The following is a 26,307-nucleotide window of genomic DNA, read 5'->3' as shown; positions in this document are numbered from 1 at the left end:
TCCTCGCAGTTTACAACATTCTGGAGTTTCGTATCATCTGCAAACTTCAAAATTGTCCCCTGCACACCAAGATTTAGATCATTAATATATGTCAGGAAAAGTAAGGCTCCCAATAACGACCCCTGGGGAATTCCACTACCAATCTTCCTTCAGTCCGAAAAATACCCATTGACCATTACTCTCTGCTTCCTATTTTTCAGCCAATTTTGTATCCACGTTGCTACTGTCACTTTTATTCCATGAGCAATAACTTTTCTCACAAGTCGGTTGTGTGGCACTGTATCAAATGCCTTTTGAAAGTCCATATGCACCACACCAACAGCATTACCCTCATCGACCTTTTCTGTTACCTCTTCAAAAAACTCCAGCAAGTTAGACGAAAATTGGAAGAGCAGGAGGCATCGTACTTAAAAAATGATCTGCAGGATTCATTGCGTCGATCCAGTTTTCTTGGAAACTCTGCCCTCCTGATGATTAGAAGATGTTTTTTCTAAATTGGATCCGTTGGTAAATGGCCCTCGAATCCTATCTGATATTGCTTTCAATGCTGCAACTCGTCCGTTTTTGGTATTTTATTCCCTTTCCACCTTATTTAAGTTGGCGTTAAGGAACAGATCTGTTTCTAAACGCACTGGAATTCTTTTCCCTGTAAAATAAAACAAAAAGTTAAGCCTCAAAACGCACACATGGGCTGTACCCTCCCAAACATTCGGGAAGACCACCAGCCACAGTGATCATTTAGACTCGCTCTTTGTATATGTGAGGTACAACTCCAAATAAAGTGTGGTGTTTAGCCAACCTAAAAACAATTTGGCAGCTGCACGATCTGACAATTCAAAGGACTGAAGAGAATATCCTGCACACTATCAGGTGACTGGGCAGACAGCTATGGGGTTTACGCCTAAAGTAGTGACAAAATTTCTTGTCAGATGTCTTAGCTTTGAGTTCCATTCTATTTTAATCTGCAGGAAGGGAATCGTCTAGCCCTTGTTTTTGTGATGGTTGATTGAGTCCTGCCCACTGATGGCCTTCGTGCGTTATAGCAGTGCTGCTTTGGGGTGTGCAGTTGGGTTCCAGTGCGTGAGAAAGCTTAGCACTGCTGTGAGCAGGGAAAGCTACAATAATGCGTTCATTGTTGTCATTCCACATGTTCCTCCAAGCCAGGCCAACATGCTGTTACATCAAAATACAGGTGGGGAAGCCATCATGAACCTTTCTGGGAATTGCAAGTGAAATTGGAATGAGTTCACTGCCATTTGTTAGTTCCTTCATCTCCCCTGCTCGGGACACACCCAGTCATTTACTAATTTGACAAACTGATCTCCTGTTTTCTTTTAAACTAATGTTTTTACCCTCTCTTTTCTTTCCCAGTTGCAATGAATGGAAGTGTGCAGAAATGAGTTCTGCAATAACCAACTGGGAACCCCTCTGCATGACAATGGCTTGTTCATTGTTCTTGTGCTGCCTAAACAAATATGTTGTTTTTTTTGGTTGGGAGAAGGGGAATATTTTTTCCAACTGCTTTGATTTGAACGAACATTCTCCAGAGAATTCCAAGATGTAACCGGGACATCAAAAGTCTTTTTTAAAACAGAAAATAGAAGAAACTGGTCCGTGTATGTCTGCTATTGAGGCATTAATTATTAACTCTAGAAATAGCGCAGGTTCAAACTTAGAAGTGGGAAGATGTGCAGTCAGTTTATGTTTAATCTCTATCGAGGGTAGTAATGAGCTGTCCAGCAAGCCAATGGAAGTAGATGGTTTCGGAGTATTGGGTAAAGTGCAGTAGTTTTAGTTCTTGAGAATAGTTAGGTGGGCCATAGAATCTCGTCTGATCCTCTGCTTTTGTTTGTTCTTGTTGAACTTCTTCACTAATAAAGCCAGCATTAACATGCAAAGCACAATCTTCTATCCCCCTCCCCATCCCAATCCAGTTAAGACTTGGCAATAGATCACAACCCCGATGATATCAGTAGGTGATAAAAACCAATAAAAATCTACAGCATGCAAATAAACTGGGTTATTATTTATGCACTGTTCTTTATTTTGAGAGCAATAATGGGGTGAGTCAGATGGCCCACAGCAATAATGCTGATTCTCAACCTTGTCCTGTTGCTTTAGTTTATTCTGAAGTGCTCTTGGAAAGAAATTGATTTGATGAAGGATATAAAAATGTAGACGTATGAAATGTCTCTGCAGCTACTGTGTCTCATTCCCCTCATTGCAACTCCCCTATTCCAACTGTTGTCTCCTTGTCACATCGACTCATCGTTGTCACCTCTCCGCAGCCATCTCTCCTTCCCCCCCCAGGCCACGAAAGCTGAGGCAGGGAGACAGTAAGCCACAGGCATCTACTCGGCTAGCATCAGGGCAAGTCTTTGTCCATTGCTCCGTGAAAATCTTTGATTCAATTGCAAAGTATCAGAAATAAGGTTGTTTATTGAGGAAGATGCTGCAAATCAAAATACTGTGGTGCTAAAAACGAAACTCTGCTCCTGGCATGAAGCATTGCTCAATAGGAAACTACACATTGGTGAATCTTGTCATGTAGGTCAGTGCACCTGATTTATTCCACTCCCAATTATTTCAACCATTGAAATGAATTGGCAACACTGACTCCTATACCCCACTGACCATTCTACAGTTTAGTCAAGAGTGAATGCTTTCAATTTTTAGTGTTCTATGGGGTGTTTTATATTAAAATACAATGTTACAAGACTGTAGATCCACTCAAAAAGTAGTGTTTGATGTGATTTTTAATAGGTGAGACTATATATTCTTTGAGAATAGCCTAAAAAATATTGCAACTTGCTGTGTGTGTGTATGCGTCTAGCCATTTCTAAGCATTGCACCATGCTGTTTGTGGGGTTAGCCATTTCTGATTTAGGGGAGTGGGATGGCTTCTCTGAAATGTTTTTTAAAATTAGCTTTCATTCTTAGAGGTGTCGGCATCACTGACACAGTCGGCATTTGTTGTCTGTTCCTATTTAGTCAGAGTGGGCCACCTTGAACTGCTAGCAGTTTTGGCAGAACTGAGTGTCTTCCTCGGTCACTTCAGAGGGCAGTTAACAATCAACCGCGTTAGCCATTGGAGGCACATTCTGGCCAAGCTGTAAGGTCAGCAGATTTCCTTCCCTAAAGAGCATTAGTTGAGCCCCTTGGATTCCTTTTTTCTGTCTTCCAGCCGTTCTTTCAAAAGAAAGCTACAAGCAGCTTACTTATCTACACATTCAGTGGGTGAGAAGGACCAAAGAAGGAGAAATCCACTCCTATACCACCCATTGTCCAGTGAGAGATTGCAATCCAATCAGATGCCACAGAATGGTACTTAATTCAGATTGCAGTCTTCAGCCAACTTGCTTGTAATATTTGTTAATGGCATCTGAGGCCAATATGTCAGTACTGAGGAATGTGTCGAACTTCTGGAAATTGGGCTAGGAATATATTGTTTGCCCTCCACCACCACCACCAACTCCCCCCCACCTCCACACACCCTCTCCAAAAGAAGGGATTCACTCCCTCTGCAGAAGATGGAGTTGTATTAAAAGTTTATTAAAAGATTTTGTTTTATTAAAATGGTTGGTTCCATGTTTTATAATTTTACAGCCACATTTAAAGACACAATGCACTTTCCCCTTTAGTTGTTGCAACATTGGCTTGACTTCCATCCACCTGCAATTTTTTTCTACTTAACTTTATCCTTTTCATTTTTGAATGTGTTCTTAACACTCTCCCTTCTGATTATTCCATGGTGCTGGACAGCCTCCAGTGGCCCACCCATGTTTCCTTCAAGGCTTTTCAAGATGAGCGTTAAAGACTTCAATTATAGGTAGTGTGTGTTGGACCCTGATTCAGCCCTATGTTTGGGATTTGGTGAATAGTCAGGAACTGAACCCTTGTAGCTCTTCTCCACCCCCCCCCCCACCCCCCCCCACCCCCTCACCTTTCATTCCCAGGGGCACAACATCCACTACAGCTTGGCAGCTAATTTGGCACAAGCCAGAAATGAACCTGGTGACTTGTAGAGGTGGAAACTGTACTTTTGAGCCGTTGGGATAGTTGCATTATCATTTGTTAAGTTGAGATATTTAAGAGATTGATAGATATGGTCAAGATTCTGACCACATTTCTTGGATAATCAATGTTAGTTGCCTTTCGATTGGCAATTTACGAATCAATAGGAGGAATTTGATGCTGGCATCAGTTCTGATTTAAAATCTCCGTTAATTTACTGAACCTTGCAATAGAAACCAAAATGCAGCAAATTCACATTTAACTCTTGTAAAATAAGATACTGTTCACATAAAATCTGATTTTAGTGTCTCTATAGTTGCCGTTTGCCAACACTGGCATGTACAGTTTGTCGCAGGAGCAAGGTAAGAACACTCCCATCTGCGTGAGAGGTTGTGGCAAGAGGTTTCACAAAAAGATGTGGAGAACACGTGACACTTGGGCTCTTTAATTTGTTCTTGGAATGCATCTCGAGGGCCCTAGGAGTCAACAATATAGCGTGGAACAAAGTTGCATGCTGGCCAGATGAAGTAAGGGTGACCATTCACTTTTACAACTATCCACCGGTTTTCACATTCAGCTGTGGCGCAGTTGGTAGCACGCTTGCCCTGGAGTCAGACGGTTATGGGTTCAAGACCTACTCCAAGACTTGAGTACAAAATTCAAAGCTAACAGTCTAGTGCAGTATTGAGGAGCGCTGTCTGCAGTGTCATCTTTCAGATGAGACTTTAAAGCAAGGCCCTGTGTGCCCCCTTGGGTGGAAATGAAAAGATCTCATTTTGAAGAAGAGCAAGGGAGTTATCCATGGTATCCTGACCAATATTTATCCCTCAATCAACTTCCAAAAAATAAATTACCTGGTCATCGTCACATTGCTGCCTTTGGTACCTTGCAGGGAGCAAATTGGCTGCTGCATTTCCTGCATTAGAACGATGATTCATTGGCTGTAAAGTGCTTTGGAACGTCCTGAGGTTGTAAAAGATGCCAGAAATGCCAGCCCGTCTGACGTTGATTTCCTAGCCGACAGTCGATGACTTGTGGAGTTCTCTACCCAAGGCAGGTCTGACCCACAGCACCACGATCTTCACCACGCATAGGGCAAGGAGGCAGCTACTGCCTCACCCCCAGCCAGAATGGGGGCCGAACCTCTTGCCCCAAAACATGGAATGTTCAGTGGCTGGTTGCCTCCTCCTGCACTGCTCAAGTGACAGGAAAGTGCACATTTGTGGAAGCTGAGCAACATATGAAATGTGAAGGTAGGTGGTAGCTCTGTGCTGGCGCTGTTGCAGAATCAACACTGTCAATTATCAAGCGAATGGTGATTTTGAATGATGTCTACATTCCATTAATAAATAGAGATATGCCAGTTAACTGCAGTATGTGCGTTTACTGTCAGTTATGCAATGAGAAAAAAAAGCGTTGCTTTCTGATGAAGTCATGAGCATTCTTTGGGGTGGTGGCAGGGAGTACACATTGTTCATCCTTTCTGTACGTGTGAGACTTTGTGACTTTTTAAAAATAAAAATCCACGTGTATCATTCCTGGGCCATTTTTTTTTAAGCATCACTCGCATTTTCAGTTGTAGTTTTGCAATTGATTTTGGTGATGTATTGTCACCATGTTTTATACTGACTGTTTTATTAATAATTTAATGAGCTAATACAGTTGAAAATCCTAACCTGGGGACACGTTAATTTGTTTTCCTTTACTCAGTGCTTTGAATGCGCAGCCCTTGTGAGATTTGAAAGCAACATTGAAAATGATGTAAAACAAAAACAAAAACACCTGGAAAAACTCAGCAGGCCTGACAGCATCTGCAGAGAGGAGCACAGTTAACATTTCGAGTCGAAACGTTAACTGTGCTCCTCTCCGCAGATGCTGAGTTTTTCCAGGTGTTTTTGTTTTTGTTTTGGATTTCCAGCATCCGCAGTTTTTTGCTTTTATCTTATTGAAAATGATGTGACAGCTTAATATTGTTGTTTTTTTTTGTTTTTAACACATGATCACCCCCAGTGATACAAAGAGTTCACCCAGTGAGTTGCTGAACCACAGTCCCTTTAGTTAGTAGGGGTGATACCATTGGACTTGGTGTCAGCTAAGCTGGACTTTTGCACCCAATCAGCCAGCGCAGCCTTGGCTTGCTTGCAGCACTCTGGGTCAGGAGGTTACCAGTTTAAGCGCCAGGCTGGGAACCTGACGACAAAATCTAGTGCAGTACTGAGGGAATGCTGCATTGTTGGAGGCACCGCCATCTTTCAAATGGGGCATTGCGCTGAGGTGCCATTCGCATTGTCAGGTGGATGTAAAAGAACTGTCCGAAGAAAAGCCATAGGAGTCCTTCCTAGTGCCCTGGCCAATATTTATCCCTGAACCAACACCACTAAAAAAAATCCTCTGCTGTCTGTGGGATCTTGCTGTGCACAAACTGGCTGTTATGTTGGCCTATAAAAGAATAGTAAGAACAATGCAAAGGATTTTGTTGGCTGTAAAAAGTGCGCATCCCCATGAGCTCGCTCCCCTCTAGCAGCCTCTGGTACATGCAGTGGCATAACTGATAGCCACTCTCACTGCATAAACCTGAAGAATGGTCACTTATTGGGGTGCCTGGGACTTCATTCCAACATGTGTCGTTTGCAGTTTAGTTACCAGTTGCTTAAAGAGTTCCAAAAGCACGTTGCGCAAATTCACACGAAGACGTGGAAAAGTCTCAGACAAGACGCACGTTCCCCCATGGGCATCGGAAGAGTTTTTAAAAAAAATTTGATGTATGTGACATGCAAAAAAAAAACGCCTCAAAGATGGTCACTGCTCGGGATTTTGAAAATGTAGCACGTGGTTCAGTTTAAATGCCAGAAGGGATGGTGCATGATGTAGTCGGAGCTGGGTAATAAGTGTGTGCATTCAGGCTAGAGTTGTGGATGTACACTGAGGGGATTGCATCACCGAATAACAGTGCAAACAGGCAAATCTCCAGAGGTGAAAGCAAAGACAGCTCCACTGCTGACTGTCAGTGGCACGATCTGGCTTTATTTTTCCTTCTCTCATTTGCCAACTTGCACCAGTTGGGAACAAAAGATACAAGCCCTTTTTTTTGCACTCTCCTTTCCAGCACCCCATCACCACCACCCCCTCCCCCAATATATTTTGAATTAGCTGCGAAGCAACCTAACCATCTCTCTTGAGCAAGGAATGAAGAGCAGGAGATGTGATGACCCTTGAGTGCCTTGCAAACACTTAAAAAAAAACACAGCTCGTTGTACTAACCTTTGACCTCTTCTAATAGTTGATTTGCTAATTTATCCATATGTGTGCACATGTTTATGCATGCATAATCAAGACATGAGAAGTCAATATATATATTACATATACACATTAATTTTCTATTTTTATATATATTTTGAATATCAATGAAACTGCAATGCTAAGTCTGATGCAATGGGTTTATTCTACCTTGGCCATCTCTAGGGATTTGTCCAATATGACTCAATTCTCCTTTGGCAATTCATAATTGGAGGAAATAATTGTGATTCTGTGTAGGTTGAATGCGGTTTGCAAGAAAACTAGAAATATTCCCGATTTACTGTGTGGGTGAAATTTTTAGACGTTTTAATCACAATTAGTGACATTTGAGAACAGAGTAGAGGTATCTACCAATATTTACAAAACATACAAAAGGCTGCTGTAAAGAGTGCAAACATTCTGCTCAGTGTTTTAGGATTGCCAGTCTGATAACTTCATTGAGACTGGATGGCCTTTTTTTACTGAATCTCTGTGGTAAAGCAGGGCCTGGCAATTGTAGAAGTCAAAAACCCTGCCACATCCTCCGACCCTTTCCTGCCCCCCGCCCCCTGCGCACCAAACCCCCACCTCCTTCCCTGAAGAGTCGTGGTTCTAGTGATGTCAGGTGCCCCAACAGCCCTGTGGTATCTCAGCAAAGGCTTATTCTTCATCGATGATCCTAGATAGTTTTCATTGACGTGATATGTTATCATGGGTACAATGACTGCCCAGTGTGAGTTTGTCCTTTTCCCCATGTACTGCATCTTGCTGGGTCAGTATTATGAACAAGAATCCCAGCTGGCCGGGTCATCTGAAGGCCAGTTGTAGCCCCAGCTAAGAGTCGACTCTGCACAGAGCAGGGGTAGATCTGTTCTACCTTGCTGAGTGCTCTGGCCTGTAGTGAGTTCACTTACTGCTCCATCAGTTCACAGATACTTCTCACTCAGCATTCTCACCAACCCAAAGAGCTTAGGCTGCATTTTTAACTTTCAGTTCAAATCATTCTCCGCCTTTAGTGCGTGAAGCAAGAAACATTGATTCCGGTGGAGCAACCTTTGCCAATGAAACAAAATGCAAAGCCCCCTTATTAAAATGATTCTCCAGATAATCACATACATCAGAACTGTGCAGGGATAAATAACATCAATTTTTTGCCCAAATGTGTTGTCATATTTAATGAATATCAATGTTTTGGCTAACTTTTTGAATCGCTAAAAAAAAATAAAAATACATTTAAGTCTTTGGGGTCTCTAATGAATTACACCAACTTTCTGTAGAAAGGAACTCGATATTAGGAGTCACCTTTTTTAGGACAGATGAGGGGAAATTTTTTCTGAGGGATGTGAAACTTTGGAACACTCTGCCTCAAGACGGTGGTGGAGGCGGGGGTCATAGAGTATTTTTAAGGCGGAGGTAGATGGATTCTTGTTAGACAAGGGAATCAGAGGTTACCGGGGTTAGCTGGCAATGTGGAAATCGAAACACGAGGATCAGCCATGATCTGGTTGAATGGCGGAGCAGGCCCGAGGGGCTGAGTGGTTTACTTCTGTTCCTATCTCTTATGTTATAAAGAATGCATAGTTCAGAGCTCATCCTTATCATGCATGGGAGCATGACAATTTGCTCTTTCTTGAAATCCACTAATTGATTATAATCAGAATTTCTGCCGCTTCTTTGCATCCTGTATAATTTCCTCCTTGACTTCATGGCCTTTATTCATGTCATATTTCATTCATCTTGAGAACCAGGAATATGGAAATCATTACAACCCATCAAATATCCCAAAATGTACGAGATAATACGTGCTTTTTTTTTTCTCCTGGTTAGCCCTCTGTCCCTTTCCCCACACATGCTGTGGTTTCATTTTCACTGTTACTGTTACTGGCCTTTCATTCCACATTTATTTAGTTATTCAAATTAAAATTTCTCAGCTGCCATGGTATGATATGAACTCTTGCCTCTGGAGTATTCATGCAAGCCTCTGAATTGCTAGTCCAGTAACATAGCCACTAGGCTACAGTGTGCTTGAACATCGCCGTGGTCTCTCATCATACCGTTTAGCTGTTTAAACAACATTTGCCACTTGTCAGTCCACTCTCCAATTTATTCAACCACCTCTGTTACTTGTTGCCTGCTTCTCTGGCTTTGCATCTCTCTCCAAATTGCCCAATTATGGTATCATCAATGAACAGAGAAGGCTTTCTTCTTCTTCTTAGTCACATCCCAATTGAATGCTGTTTGCTTAACAATCAGACTATACACTTAAAAGGACACAGTTGTGTTTTACCAGCAGATTATTGCACTGTATTTACATGATCCAACAATCTTTTTCCCTACAAAACAGCTCATCATCTGACTAGCCACACATAGCAGCATGGGGGCATTGCCTAATTTCTATTTTTAACATAAAAGCATTATTCCTAAAGACATGAGAATGTACAGGACTGGGAAAGTACATTCCAGTCAGTCTGACCGGCCCCAGAGTTCAGAAACAGAATGTACAGTTCACTACCCTATACAACCCACAGTTAGTTATCCAACCAAAGGCCCATTTGAAAGCATTAAAACTACTGCTGCACACGGCTGGTGACCTCGGTTTCTGAAGTGATGAAGAGTCAGCTGCCGCCAAAGCAGCCTGACTCGGCTGATTTTTTTGGCATCGTGATGTGTATTAGTTAGTGGAGTGGGGAAGGGACAGAGGTTGATACTTTGGGAAAGGGCAACACACACAAAATCCATAGCGCCATTATTTTTTATATACTTTTCATGGGGTGGGAGCGTCACTGTCTAGGCCAGCATTTATCGCCCATCCCGAATTACCCTTGAGATGGTGATGGTGAGCTGCTGCCTTGAACCGCTGCAGTCCATGTGGTGTAGGTACACCCACAGTGCTGTTGGGGGGTGGGGGGGGGATAGTTCCAGGATTCTGACCCAGCGATAGTGAAGGAACGGCGATATATTTCCAAGTCAGGTTGGTGTCTTGGAGGGGAACTTGCAGGTGGTGGTGGTGTCCCCATGTGCCTGCTGCCCTCGTCCTTCTGGATGGTTGAGATCGTGAGTTGGGGTCGAAGGAACCTTGGTGAGTTATTGATGTGCACCTTGTAGATGGTACACACTGCTGCTACTGTGCATTTCTGGTAGAGGGAGTGACTGTTTAAGGTGGCAGATGGGATGCCAATCTGGTGGGCTGCTTTATCCTGAATGGTGTCGAGCATCTTGAGTGGTGTTGGAGCTGCACTCATCCAGGCAAGTAGAGAGTATTCCATTATAGAAACGTAGAAACTAGGAGCAGGAGTAGGCCATTTGGCCCTTTGAGCCTGCTCCGCCATTCATTATGATCATGGCTGATCATCCAACTCAATAGCCTGCTCCCGCTTTCTCCCCATACCCTTTGATCCCTTTCGCCCCAAGAGCTATATCTAACTCCTTCTTGAAAACGTACAATGTTTTGGTCTCAACTACTTTCTGTGGTAACGAATTCCACAGGCTCATCACTCTCTGGGTGAAGAAATTTCTCCTCATCTCAGTCCTAAATGGTCTACCCCGTATCCTCAGACTGTGACCCCTGGTTCTGGACTCCCCCACCATCGAGAACATCCTTCCTGCATCTACCCTGTATAGTCCTGTTAGAATTTTATAGGTTTCTATGAGATCACCCCTCATTCTTCTGAACTCCAGCAAATATAATCCTAATCGACTCAATCTCTCCTCATATGTTAGTCCCGCCATCCCAGGAATCAGTCGGGTAAACCTTCGCTGCACTCCCTCTATAGCAAGAACATCCTTCCTCAGATAAGGAGATCAAAACTGCACACACTATTCCAGCTGTGGTCTCACCAAGGCCCTGTACAATTGCAGCAAGACATCCCTGTTCCTGTACGCGAATCCTCTGGCTATGAAGGCCAACATACCATTTGCCTTCTTTACCGCCTGCTGCACCTTCAGCGACTGGTGTACAAGGACACCCAGGTTTCGTCGCACATTCCCCTCTCTCAACTTATAGCCATTCAGATAATCTGCCTTCCTGTTTTTGCTACCAAAATGGATAACCTCACATTTACCCACATTATACTGCATCTGCCATGCATTTGCCCACTCAGCTTGTCCAAATCACACTGAAGCATCTCTGCATCCTCCTCACAGCTCACCCTCCCACACAGCTTTGTGTCATCTGCAAATTTGGAGATATTACATTTAATTCCCTCATCTAAATCATTAATATATTTGTGAATAGCTGGGGTCCCAGCACCGATCCCTGCGGTACCCCACGAGTCACTGTCTGTCATTTGGAAAAAGACCCGTGAAGGAGTGGCAATATATTTCCAAGTCAGGATGGTGAGTGACTTGGAGGAGAACTTCAGGTGGTGGTGTTCCCGTCTATCTGCTGTCCTTGTCCTTCTAGGTGGTAGTAGTCATGGGTTTGGAAGGTGCTGTCTAAGGAATCCTTGGTGAATTCCTGCAATGCACCCTGTAGATGGTACACACTGCTGCTACTGTGCGTCAGTGGTGGATGGAGTGAATGTTTGTGGATGTGGTGCCAATCAAGCGGGTTGCTTTGTCCTGGATGGTGTCAAGCTTCTTGAGTGTTGTGGGAGCAGCGCTTATCCAGGCAAGGAGAGTATTCCATCACACTCCTGACTTGTGCCTGGTACATGGACAGGTTTTATGGTCAGGTGGTGAGTTACTCATCACAGGATTCCTAGCCTCTGACCTGCTCTTGTAGCCACAGTATTTATATGGCTAGTCCAGTTCAGCATCTGGTCAATGACAACGCCCAGGATGTTGATAGTGGGGGATTCAGCGATGGTAATGCCATTGAACATCAAGGGAAGATGGTTGGATTCTCTCTTGTTGGAGATAGTCATTGCCTGGCAATTGTGTGGCACGAATGTTACTTGCCACTTTGTCAGCCCAAGCCTGGATATTGTCCAGGTCTTGCTGCATTTGGACATGGACTGCTTCAGTATCTGAGGAGTCACAAATGGTGCTGAACATTGTGCAATAATCAGCGAACATCTCCACTTCTGACCTTATGATGGAAGGAATGTCATTGATGAAGCAGCTGAAGATGGTTGGGCCTAGGACACTACCCTGAGGAACTCCTGCAGTGATGTCCTGGAGCTCAGATGATTGACCTCCAACAACCACAACCATCTTCCTTTGTGCTAGGTATGACTCCAACCAGCAAAGAGTTTTCCCCCTGATTCCCATTGACTCCAGTTTTGCTAGGGCTCCTTGATGCCACATTCGGTCAAATGCTGGCTTAATGTCAAGGGCAGTCACTCTCACCATGCCTTGGGAGTTCAGCTCTTTTGTCCATGTTTGAACCTAGGCTGTAATGAGGTCAGGAGCTGAGTGACCCTGGTGGAACCCAACTGGACGTCAGTGAGCAGGTTATTGCTAAGCAAGTACCACTTGATAGCACTGCTGATGACCCCTTTCCATTACTTTATTGATGATCGAGAGTCAGCTGATAATTGGCCGGGTTGGATTTGTCCTGCATTTTGTGTACAGGTCATACCTGGGAAAGTTTCCACATAGCTGGGTAGATGCCCGTGTTGTAGCTGTACTGGAAGAGCTTGGCTAGGGGTGTGGCAAGTTCTGGAGTACAAATCTTCTGCACTATTGCTGGAATATTGTCAGGGCCCATTGCCTTTGCACTATCCAGTGCCTTCGGCTGTTTCTTGATATTATCTGGAGCAAATCGAATTGGCTGAAGACTGGCATCTATGATGCTGGGCACCTCCGGAGGAGGCCAAGATGGATCATCAACTCGGCACTTCTGGCTGAAGATTGTAGCAAATGCTTCAGTCTTATCTTTTGCCCTGATGTGCTGGGCTCCCCCATCATTGAGGATGGGGATATTTGTGGAGCCGCCTCCTCCAGTGAGTTGTTTAATTGATCATTGTCTTGATCAATGGTAATCCCCAGGGTTTTGATTGTGGGGCATTCAGCGATGGGAATGTCATGGGGACATGGTTGGATTCTGTCTTGTTGGAGGTGAGCATTCCCTGGAATTTGTGTGGTGGAAATCAGCCATGTGACATTTATCAGTGGAAGGGATTATCCAGCCCAAGCTTGGATATTGTTCAGATCTTGCTGCATTTGAACATGGACTGCTTCAGTATTTGAGGAGCTGTGAATCTGAACATTGTGCAATCATCAGCGAATATCCCCACTTCTGACCTTTATAATAGAAGGAAGATCACTGATGAAGCAGCTGAAGATGGCTGTGCTGAGGACACTACCTTGAGGAGCTCCTGCAGTGATGTTTCGGGACTGAGATGATTGACCTCCAACGACCCCAACCATCTCCATTTGTGCTCGATATGACTCCAATCACTGGAGAGTTTTCCCACTGATTCCCATTGATTCCAGTTTTCCTAGGGCTCCTTGAAGCCACACTCGGTCAAATGCTGTTTTGATGTCAAGGGCAGTCACACTCACCCCACCTCCGGAGTTCACTTCTAGTGACCCTGGCAGAACTCAAATGGTGCATCAGTGAGCAGGTTATTGCTGTGTATGCCGCTTGATAGCACTGTTGACGACACCTTTCATAACTTTGATGATTGCGAGTAGACTGATGGGGTTGGTAATTGGCAGGTTGGATTTGTCCTGCTTTTTATGGACAGGACATATCTGAGTGGCTGCCAGTATTGTAGGTTGTACTGGCACACGAGCCTCAACACAGAATCACAGAATTATTACAGCACAGAAGGAGGCCATTCAGCCTATCGTGTCAGCACTGGCTCTCCGAATGAGCATTTCACCTAGTGACATTGCCCTGCTTTCTCCCCATAACCCTGCACATTCTTCATTTTCAGGTAGCTCTCTAATTCCCTTTTGAATGCTTCAGTTGAACCTGCCTCCACCACACTCTCAGGCAATGCGTTTCTAAACCCCAGCCATCCACTGCATGAAAATGTTTCTCCTCGTATCACTTTTGTTTCTTTTGCCAATTATTTAAATCTGTGTTCTCTCGTTCGTGATACTTTCACAAGTGGGACAGTTTCTACTCTCTACTCTGTCCAGACCCCTCATGATTTTGAATACCTCGATCAAATCTCTCTCAGCCTTCCTTTCTCCAAGAAAAACCACCCTAACTTCACCAATCTATCTTCATAACTGAAGGTCCTCATTCCTGGAACCATTCCTGTGAATCTTTTCCGCACTCGCTCCAACGCCTTCACATCCAAGTGCAGCACCCAGAACTGGACACAATACTCCAACTGAAGTCTAACTAGTGTCTTGCACAAGTTCAACATAGCCTCCTTGCTTTTGTACACCATGCCCCAATTAATAAAGCTTAAGATACTGTATGTTCTATTAACTACGCTCTCAACCTGTCCTGTCACCTGCAATGACTTATGCACATATACTCCCAGGTCCCTCTGCTCTTGCACCCCCTTTCGAGCTGTACCCTTTATTTTTATCGCCTCCATGTTCTTCCAACCAAAATGAATCACTTCACATTTCTCCGCATGGAACTTCAGCCACCTGCCCGCCCATTCCACCAACTTGTCTATGTCCTTTTGAAGTTCTACGCTATCCTCCTCACAGTTCACAATGCTTCTAAGTTTTGTATCATCCACGAAATTTGAAATTGTGCCCTGTACACCAAGGTCAAGGCTATTAATATATATCAGGAAAAGCAAGCAATGACTCCTTGGAAACTCCGCTACAAACATTCCTTCAACGCGAAAAACATCCATTAACCACTACTCTGTTTCTCAGCCAATTTTGTATCCATGTTGTTACTGTCCCTTTTATTTCATGAGCTCTAACTTTGCTCACAAGTCTGTTGTGTGGCACTGTGTCAAATGCCTCTTGGAAAGTCCATGTACACCACATCAATTGCTTTACCTTCAACCCCCTCTGTCACCTCTTCAAAAAAGCTCCAAGTCAGTTGAACACCATTTTCCCCCAAGAAATCCATGCTGCTTTCCTTAATTAATGCACATTTGTCCATGTGACTATTGATTTGGTCCCAAATTATTGTTTCTGGAAATTTCCCCACCACTGAAGTTAAACTGGCTGGACTGTAGTTGCTGGACTTATTTTTACACTTTTTAAACAAGGGTGTAATATTTGCAATCCTCCAGTCCTCAGACACCACCCCTGAGTCTAAGGGAGGCTGAAAAGAGTCATCCATGCTTTATGTACAGTTGAGTGAAGCATTGGTGGGGGGGAGGGGGGTGGGCGTACACATTGCCAAGCAATAATGAGGTCAAATTTGAATGAGGCCTGGATGCTAAAGTGGGTCAGGGCCTCACACTGAGCTCTCCTGCACCGTGTTACCCTATCACTTCTAATATGTTGCCCATTTAAATCAGCAGCTTTGAATCACAGAATCTCACAGTGCAGAAGAGGCCCTTCAGCCCATCGAGTCTGCACCGACACGTGAGAAATACCTGACCTACCTACCTAATCCCATTTACCAGCACTTGGCCCATAGCCTTGAATGTTATGATGTGCCAAGTGCTCATCCAGGTACTTTTTAAAGGATGTGAGGCAACCTGCCTCCACCATCCTCCCAGGCAGTGCATTCCAGACCGTCACCACCCTCTGGGTAAAAAAGTTTTTCCTCACATCCCCCCTAAACCTCCTGCCCCGCACCTTGAACTTATATCCCCTTGTGACTGACCCTTCAACTAAGGGGAACAGCTGCTCCCTATCCGCCTTGTCCATGCTCCTCATAATCTTGTACACCTCGATCGGGTCACCCCTCAGTCTTCTCTGCTCCAACGCAAACAACCCAAGTCTATCCAACCTCTCTTCATAACTTAAATGTTTCATCCCAGGCAACATCCTGGTGAATCTCCTCTGCACCCGCTCCACTGCAATCACATCCTTCCTATAATGTGGTGACCAGAACTGCACACAGTACTCCAGCTGTGGCCTCACTAAGGTTCTATACAACTCCAACATGACCTCCCTACTTTTGTAATCTATGCCTCGATTGATGAAGGCAATGCCTTTTTCACCACCCCACTAACATGTCCCTCTGCCTTCAGAAATCTATGGACACATACGCCAAGATCCCTTTGTTCTTCAGAACTTTCTAGTGTCATGCCGTTCATTGAATACTTCTTTGTCAAATTACTCCTTCCAAAGTGTATCACCTCACACTTTTCAGGGTTAAATTCCTTCTGCCCATTTGACCATCTCATCTATATCTTCCCGTAGCCCAAGACATTCAACCTCACTGTTAACCACCCGGCCAATCTTTGTCTCATCCGCAAATTTACTAATCCTACCCCCCACATAGTCATCCATGTCATTTATATAAATGACAAATAATAGGGGACCCAGCACAGATCCCTGTGGTACGCCACTAGACACTGGCTTCCAATCACTAAAGCATCCTTCTGTCATCACCCTCTATCTCCTACAACTAAGCCAATTTTGAATCCACCTTATCAAATTACCCTGTATCCCATGTGCATTTGCCTTCTTTATAAGTCTCCCATGTGGGACCTTGTCAAAGGCTTTGCTGAAATCCATATAAACTACATCAACTGCACTACCCTCATCTACACACCTGGTCACCTCCTCAAAAAATTCAATCAAATTTGTTAGGCATGACCTCCCCCTGACAAAGCCATGCTGACTATCCTTGATCAAACCTTGCCTCTCCAAGTGGAGATAGATACTCTCCTTCACAAATGTCTCCAATAGTTTCCCTACCACTGACGTGAGACTCACTGGTCTGTAGTTTCCTGGCTTATCTCTACAACCCTTCTTAAATAGCGGAACCACATTAGCTGTTCTGCAGCCCTCAGGCACCTCCCCCGTTTGGTTTATTGTTTATGTCTAGTTAATGAAGAGTGTTGATCTATCCCAACCCAAGTAGGTCACTGATTTCTAACAGTGAGATTCCCTATTTGCAGATAAAGGATTAAAATAAAACTGAATGTGCAGAAAGAGAACTGGTGAAGATGCACCATGAAATGGTAAATGTGAATAAACACACTTGAGGCTAATAACATTTATTAAACTGAATATAATATGCATGCAGTTCCTAAAGAAGGAGTTCAGAATCTCTGGAGGGCCAGGTGGAAGTCAGTGCTTTAACTGTTCGTTTTGTTGGTGCTGATGGGTGTATTGGTGTAGTTCTTGGCATCATGCACTGATAATGGTGGCTGATTTAATTTTCAATCTACATTTCGGCTCCCCTCTCGGGCCTCAGACGTGAGAAGTTACAATGATACTGAAGCTGGGTGAGATTGACAAACTTCTGGTGACGCGGTGTGCCTGATGGTGAGACTGGTGCGCTCACCAGCTGGTCCTGGCCTCTCTCAGGCAGCCCCTTGAAGCTTCGTTACACTACCACCCTCAGCTGGGGACAGGGTCTTGTGGTAAAGTTCTCTATCCAAACAATGGAATACTTGCAGCAGCTTGGGATTCAGAAGGATGATTCCCTGCAACTCTAAGCTAACACTGAACAGCACCCTCAAGCTTGTGATTCTAAATGGGTGAATTAAGATGGGGCTAGTGAGGAAATTGAGGTAGAAGCTGGTGTATACGAGGTTTGAGAGCAGAAAACAATTGTTAAGGGTTCAGAGCTTCATAAGGAAAGAAAGGCCAGCATTTATATCACCGCTTGTTCAACTTCAGGATCGCTCGAGGTGCTTTACAGACAATTAAGATAAATATTGGCCACGGTTTTAGGAAGAACACCCCTGCTTCTCTTGGCAGTTGCTCCCATTAGATCCGGCCTTGGTTTAACTTCTCATCGGAAAAACAGCACTTCCAACAATGTGGCACTCTGTTGAAGTGACAGCCTGGGTTATGTGCTGTGACCTTGATGCCCAGGTTCCTCTGATGCTGAGACAAGAGTGCTGCCCACCTGAGCTGCTTTCCTGCATTATCTAGACTCAGCTTAATGTTAATCTTAATCATAACTTCGTTTAATAAGACCTTCAAACCCTCTGTTTGAGAATGTCAGTCTGTTACCTGGTGCCACCTGTTGCAATTAACACGCAAAGCCAGATAAATGATGTAACTGTAAATGCTTTATAAAACTCGTGTGAAGTACCTGGGATCATTTTATTATGTTAAAGGTGCCATAATAATGCATGTTGTAATTGTGAAAGGTCTTTTATCTGTGATTTTTATCTGTGATTTTATCTTAAATTGTTGGAGAGTAGCTTGCACACATGTATGTTAATCACATTAGCCTGAGGTATCTCATTACAGCTGCTTCTACAATTAGCCTTATTGCCTTTGAGCCAGGGAGATGGGGATATCTACCAGAGATCCTAATGACCCTGATGGGAAGTGGTTGCGTGTAAGCACGATTGTGATAACATTTGATTTGGTTATCCCCCTCCATCCCACAGCTTAATAAACTGCTGCATCTGCCATCAAAGCTCATGCACTAAGAATGAAGGGTGAGGAATTAAAGGACTCTTGTCACCCATGATGTCGTACTCCAGGAGAAATTGGTGCCTTCAAGGGTGGGGTTTAGGGAGTGTGACAGAATACTCTCCTCTTGCCTGGATGAGTGCAGCTCCAACAACACGCAAGGAGTTTGATACCATCCAGGACAAAGCAGCCCACTTGATTGGCACCCCATCCACAAACGTTCACTCCCTCCACCACCGACGCACAGTAGCAGCAGTGTGTACTATCTACAAGATGCACTGCAGGAACACGCCAAGGCTCCTTAGACAGCACCTTCCAAGCCCATGACCGCTACCGTCTAGAAGGACAAGGGCAGCAGATACATGGGAACCCAACTAGCTGGAAGTTCCCCTCCAATCCACTCACCATCCTGACTTGGAAATATATCACTGTTTCTTCAATGTCGATGGGTCAAAATCTTGGAACTCCCTTCCTAACGACATTGTGGGTGTACCTACACCACAGGGACTGCAGCTGCTCAAGAAGCCGGCTCACCAACACCTTCTCAAAGGCAACTAGAGATGGACAATATAAGCTGGCCTAGCCAGTGACACCCACATCCCGTAATTTAATTTTAAAAAAGGCCTCCTCCTGTGCTGTAACCATTCTATGAATGCATCTGTTTCATGGCCGATTGCAGATAACCCATTCCTTTTTAAAACCAGAATACAATATTGCACATGAGCCAGTATATTCTCTCTCTTTTTCTCTCTCTCTCTCTTTGCTGGGCAGGAAATGATTTGTGGCCTTTGGAGAATGAGAGGACAGGCTGCCAGCAAACTGTAGCTTTGCATTTCTAGTCCATTAATAAAGTGTCTCAGAAATGCTGAGGTAACACTCTGGCTTTTAAAGCCCAGATTTTCTTAGACAGTGGTGTATGTGATCAATAGACAATCTAGTTCACCCTCATCATAGCACAGTTAACCCTCTCATGCCTTGAGCTCCTCCCCACATGTGGGGCAGAATGGGTTAGGGTTGTTTTGTCAGAGCTTTAAGTTTGCATGAACATTTTGCTACAATACGTTTCTACAGTGATGGAATATTGTCTGCGGATTACGCAGAATAACATGATTTATTTGGGTTTGTGATAAAGGGCTGAGCAGTGTAACTGCATCAATACTACAATACTGATCAGCGCTTTCTAACACACACTCCTTAAAAACCTGTTTTATAATCCACACATTATGTAATAAATTTCTCTTGGGTCCAAAATTTTGCAATTTCCTGATGCATTTCATCTGACGTAAATGCATTTTGAAGCTGATGGTTAACTTGGCCATTTGGCAGGAAATGGTTCCACCTCTCCTTGAAAAAAGTAAGATGCCGGATGACAAGATGTGGCATAAGCTCCTGTACAGGGATTGCTTTACTGAAAATTGAGGTTTGTTGGACATATTACAGCACAGTTACAGGTTAGGATATAGATTACCTTCAGAGTATTACAGTGCTGTTACCTACTGGAATATGGATTGCCTTGTCTGTGTTACAGTGTTGTTGCCTACTGGAATATGGATTGCCTTGTCTGTGTTACAGCGCTGTTACCTACTGGAATATAGATTGCCTTGTCTGTGTTACAGTGCTGTTACCTACTGGAATATGGATTGCCTTATCTGTGTTACAGCGCTGTTACCTACTGGAATATGGATTGCCTTATCTGTGTTACAGCGCTGTTACCTACTGGAATATGGATTGCCTTATCTGTGTTACAGTGCTATTACCTACTAGAAAATGGATTGCCTTGTCTGTGTTAGTGCTGTTACCTACTGGAATATGGATTGCCTTGTCTGTGTTACAGTGCTGTTACCTACTGGAATATGGATTGCCTTGTCTGTGTTACAGTGCTGTTACCTACTGGAATATGGATTGCCTTGTCTGTGTTACAGTGCTGTTACTTGAGATATGAAGCACTATTTCCTTACTCAGTGTATTGGTAAACATTAATAACCCAGTCTCTGAAGGTGACCACTAAAATATTAAGAGAAATCTGCTTCTGAATTTGTTCAGTGTGTTTTGAGAACCAGGATCAGCATCTAGACGCTGTAAGATACCAATCCCTATTCAGTGTAATGGGTGCAGGTGAAAGGCAGCACATTTCATACTTCTAGCTGGTGGCTGAGGCCAGCACACCCGACGTGGAGAATCCCGTGCCAGCACACCTGGGAATCCCGTGCCAGCACACCTGGGAATCCCTTGCCAGCACATCTGGGAATCTCATCAGCTGCGTGTGCACGGGTGCAAATGGGATATGTTGCACATGAGGCATACTGGCATACATAACTGAAATACACGATGAAGTTGCTCTGGAAAGATGGTCTTAGACCTGCTCAGTCATGCCAACGACACCACTACACGAACAGGATAATGTCGCTCAGTGGAAAGAGGAAAACCCAGCAATCAAGGCAGGGTCACATGCTCCATAGTGAAACTGACTTTTTACTGTAACAATCAGACAGGGTTGAACATACTGATATCTATCAGCAGGGCCGGGAGTTCATGTCGCAAAAGTTGTAAAATTTAAAATTCCAAGATTTAAGGTGAATTCCCTCCAAACTGGCACTAAAATGAGTGAAAGATTTTCTGAACTTTTTTTGCAGTTTTTATGGGGAATGATTTTTTTTTAAATTTAAAACACCTCCCTCACTTTGTCCCCACCTACATCTATACCCCACCCCACCTCCACCTCCACCCTGTAATGCCCTTTGAGCGTTTAAGTTTCAAAACAAATTCTCACTCCTTTTATTCTTGTGAATATCCTGGATTACAGTGTGTCTCCTTGTAAATAAGTGTGGAATCAAATTTCAGTTTTTCACATTTTTCACGTTTCTATCTGGCTGATTGAAGACTTAATTAAAACTTCAACTCATGTTTGTATTCATTTACGTTAAAAGATGCAAAATGCTTACTAGATTACCATCTCTTTGAGGACCATCATGACTGGCCTCAGTCCTGTTCCAGAGTCAGGTAGCAAGAAGCACAATCCAAGGGAAAAAAATGAGGTGTAGGTTATACAGTTTATCCTCCTTGCATGTTGTTTTATCCACCTGGGGTTGGGTGACACTATTCCAACTAACACCAAGTTCAAGTGTGCAAAAGTTGTCCTAATCTCAGGCTTGTGCCCTTTTGGGAACCAAACGCTCAGCTCTATAAATCCAATGGAGGTTTATCGAATTTCAGTGCCACTGGCTAATACTTAGTAATGGTTAAAAATAAATCTGCCCTACCAAATGATTGAGAATTGGCAAATAAATGACTGTGTGTCTTCATTGGTTTCCTTTTTCCTAGGTGTTTAGATAATGGGCTGTGTGCAATGCAAGGACAAAGAGACAACAAAAGCAGCAGTGGATGAGAGGGCTGGTTCCATTCCCCAGAACCCAGGCTATCGTTATGGGCCCGACCCTTCTCCTCAGCATTATCCCAACTTCGGTGTCACGGGGATTCCGAATTACAACAGCTTCCACGGAACTAGTGGGCAAACACTGACCGTCTTCGGCGGAGTTCACTCTTCCTCTCACACAGGAACTCTGCGCAGTCGAGGCGGAGGAAGCCTAACCGGTAGGAGAAACATCCCAACGTTTTAACAGTTTCCATTCCTTGAAAATAGCACCATCGTTTAACGAAGACCCCTTGTGTTGAATCACCTTTGCACCAGAACAAAGCCGCCTTTCTGCCTGAGGGAAATGGCGTCAACTGGTGAACAACAGACTTAGTTTTGCTGTTGTGCAGCCAGTAGCTTTTTTTTTAACTATTTACTGTATAAACCATTGTCATACTGTGCAAATGCTCTAATGAAACGCCATGGGACTTTTATTACATTTGAAGGTGCTACATAAATGCAGCTTTTTGTGTTGCTGCAAATACGAAATTTGTAAGATTGTTGTGTTTTGGGGGACACTCTTTAATTTGGGGTAAAATGAAGGAACGAAGGGGGTCATGTGACCTGTTCCGAATTCTGCCCGACAACAAGCTTGGTTGTTAAAGGTTAAAGAGGGGCCCAGGTTGCCTTACTGAAAAGAAGGTGCATGATATTCACACCTGTAAACAATGACCGGTGCAGCTGTGCTGACGGTGAATAGACTGTTAGTCTCCAAGTCACCGGGAGGCATTCGGAATGTCAAGTTTTTAAAACGGTTGTATTTTAAACTGTCTATTTAATTCCATGATAGAAAGGATTTAGGGGGGGTGGAGGTGGTGGTCCAGAGCATTTTTACCCTTAATTTTAGCATTAATTAGCATTTTTGAGAGACGGAGAGAGAAACTATGCTGTTCATCAAGCAGATTGTGGGTGGGAGCTGGCTGTCTGATTGAAGAGACCAAGTTGACGGGGATTTAAACGAGGCTGGAAGATTCGCCTGGCTTTGGCTAGAGGAAGAAATCTCCAAGGTAACCCTCGCCATAGAAGTCAGTTTGGGGATTAGAAATGATCTGACTGGAAAAGGAAGCGAGCCATCAGGAGCTGAGGATAGCTTTGGACTGGCTCCTAGAGAATGAAGTTTCCATTTAAGCGACAAAGTAAACTCTTTTTTTTCATCATTTAAAAGTCAAATGGGGAAATTTTTCTTCGGTTTAGAATATGACTAATGGTGTTTAGTCCATGTTGCTTTCAGTTTGTTTGCTACAGTAAGTCTTAACATTTGAAATCTTGCTGTGTGATCCTTCAAGTCAGTCACTTGAAATTCTAATATCTTTCTAAAAGTTATTGGTCTCTACAGGGTCTGTAACAATGTGGAGGAAGCGTAAGGAGAACAGGTTTTTAAACAACATTACACAGCTCAGTGAAGCTGGACCAGGAAGAGAGCTTTAACTTGTTCTACTCAACGCTTAAAGCATTCATGTCAATTGGAAATAACTCGACTTGATCATACAGCTAAGCACAATCATCACCTAGAAGCATGTCCTTGCACTCCTGATACTAGCCTCAGATTGGTATCGAGGTGCCTGTGCCTCCTACTCTGCCCAGTAAAGGAGACAGCTCTGCACATTGTGTTTCCACCTTATGGCCAACTGACCTTTCCATTCTCGGAGAGAGTAAGTGGAAGCTCATCTCCCAACATGCAATCAAAATGATTGTCCAAGCTGCCTACAGGATCCAGTGAAACCCAGGGCACTTCTTGAATTTGGCTTCACTCTGGGCTGGAGGTACACTGCACTCAGTAAAATACGTGAAAAGCCACTAAAATGATCAACCTAGGAACGTGAAGCAGGGAGCTTGCAGAAGGCCATTGAAGGGGAGATGAGCTATAAATGCCTCCTCGGCGCACTACCTTGAACATTTCTGTGGTTACGCTGTGCTACAATTATAGCTTAACGTTGGACTGTATGTTTTCCTGCACTGTATAAAGGAGGCGCTGAGCACTGAAGAATGAGCTGTGATGCATAGATTTTATTCTGAGCCATGATGCTGCTGCTGACGGATATCCTTTTTGTTTCCCATCTCCAGTTGGGGTAACCCTTTTCGTGGCCCTGTATGACTACGATGCCAGAACAGATGATGACCTTAGCTTTAGAAAAGGAGAAAAGTTTCAAATTCTTAATAACACGTAAGTACCGAGAGAGAGAGACACAAATATTACAGAAACCACCGCTCTAGTCTTGAGAAATGTTTCTTCCTTCACCCAGTAGTGAGACTTCTGCACAGTTCAGATGTGCAGTATAAATGATTCTGTGTGATCATCATCTGTTATAGTCAAGCACCAATTCCCACCAGTTCGGAAGCCAGATTCCTCATTTGGTATTGTATTTTTTTTAAATAAAACATTAAAAGGAATCATTAATGCCTGCTGTCACCATGGTAACAGCCATTTAATCTGATTTGTAGAGTAAAGGAATTTTAAGTGTGGAACTCTCTGCCAGTTAGAAACAGATACATTTAAGGGGAGGCTTGATACAAAGGTGAAGGGGATAGAGGGATGTAAATAGAGTGGGAAAAGGCTTACGTGGAGTATAAACACTTGCATTGGCCAGTGAAGGCCGAAGGGTCTGTTTCTGTGCTGTGTATTCAATGTAATTTTATTTTGAGTCCGTTATAGCAGTTGAATGGCCTCCTGTCCTTTACCAGCGCTCTCAAGATGCAGCTATATGACAAAATAGTAGGCCCTGAGATTGCAGTAAGATACACTGAGCTCCCCTTTCACTTACCCCACTGCCCCGCTGTCCTTTCCTGATTGTAGCGAAGGAGTGACATTGTGATGCCTCTGCTTGCAAATAAATTCCAAATAAATGTTCAAAGTATTTATGTGTTTGATCTTCCACAATTTCATTTTTTTTAGCCTGAATGATTTTATGTTAATTGCAAACATTTTTTGTGAAGTTTATCAATGTTTCCTCCCTGCTGGACTGAGCTGAGTTTGATGCTTTTCATGAGCAAAATAGCAAAATATTGCAGATGCTGCTGATCTAAAAGCAGAACAGAGAATTCCAGAAACACTCAGCCGGCTAGACAACATCTGTGGAGTCAACAGGCAGGACACCTAATGTGAGGAAAGGTTCATGCCCCAAATTTGTCAACAAACACTACTTCTAAAACAGAATTGGATATACACCTTTAAAAAAAGGAAAAATAAATCAGGCCTGTGTGGAAAGAGCGATGAACCTAGATGGTTCTTTCAAAGAGCAGGCACAGACACAATGGGCCAAATGGCCTCTTTCTGTTGTCTAATTGCATACAACTTTGTCTGCAGTTACCACAATGTGTTTGAGGTTATAGACTTCTGCATTCCCACGGAGCACAATATAAGTTTGACATCTATAACCCCTCATTTTTTCTCTGGGCTGACACTCTTCACTCTTTCTTTGGACACGTAATGACGTTTCTTGAACAGCAACTCTTTTTTTCATCCCCCACAAGGAAAATCACATGCATGCTTCGGGCAAATGACTAAGCTGCTTTCTTCAATAGGGTACACTACGTTCCATCCATTTAATTGTAAGTGAAAACACAGCTTATTTCTACAGTGGCCATTATAAAAACTAAGATGTAATGGTGAATCTGTATGAAAACTTGATGTAAGACCACAGTTGGAGCAGTGTGTGCACTTTCTGGGCTCTGCATGATAGGAAAGTTGTTGAGGCAATGGCGATGGTATATAGCACAGATTCACCAAAATACTGCCTGTAATGAGGAAATGGACACACATCTGGGAAAATTGGGGCTCTTTTCATTACAGCAGAGGGGAAAATGACTAAATTCGATTGAGTTGCTGAAAATGATAAAGGGATGGGCCACAGTACATGGAAACAGATCATTTCGAGTGATTGACTAGCAATTAAATGCAAGAAGTCCAAGGCAAAGGGCAACTTTTTTAGCCAGATGGTTGTGAAGTGTGAAGACGTAAGTGATTGCAGCAGATCTCAGCCAGCATGTAAGAGTAGGTGAGATAGATGGGTGAAGGGAAGATCAATAAAGGGGTTTGAGGACAGGACAATTGCATTGGATTGGGATAACTGCTCATAGGGAGAATGAACACCAACACAGACTGACTCAGCTGAACGGCCCATTTGTGTTATACAGGTGTCCTCTGTTTAAAGCGTGTTCTAATAGCACCTTTAGTGCGGTTTATAGGTAATGGACTTAGCAGAATGGTGCAGCCTCTGTTTCTGTTTTAGCTCAGTTAC

General features: G+C 43.6%; 1 protein-coding gene across 4 annotated transcripts in view; it reads left to right on the top strand.

The window, feature by feature from the left end:
• The window catches only part of LOC144680987 (tyrosine-protein kinase Fyn), a 290,651-nt gene that overhangs the window by 184,225 nt on the left and 80,119 nt on the right, over positions 1–26,307 (top strand). For all 4 annotated transcript variants that reach the window (XM_078542619.1, XM_078542617.1, XM_078542620.1 and 1 more), the window contains exons 3-4: positions 21,979–22,248; positions 24,134–24,233. In XM_078542619.1, the coding sequence (XP_078398745.1) occupies positions 21,990–22,248; positions 24,134–24,233 (359 nt within the window). In that variant the 5' untranslated portion in view covers positions 21,979–21,989. The remainder of the gene's footprint in view (positions 1–21,978; positions 22,249–24,133; positions 24,234–26,307) is intronic.

The sequence above is a fragment of the Cetorhinus maximus genome, chromosome 5, assembly GCF_964194155.1.
Source record: "Cetorhinus maximus chromosome 5, sCetMax3.hap1.1, whole genome shotgun sequence".
NCBI classification, from domain to species: domain Eukaryota; kingdom Metazoa; phylum Chordata; class Chondrichthyes; order Lamniformes; family Cetorhinidae; genus Cetorhinus; species Cetorhinus maximus.
Note: the sequence above shows the minus strand (reverse complement) of the source record. Positions and strands in the feature narration are given on the sequence as shown.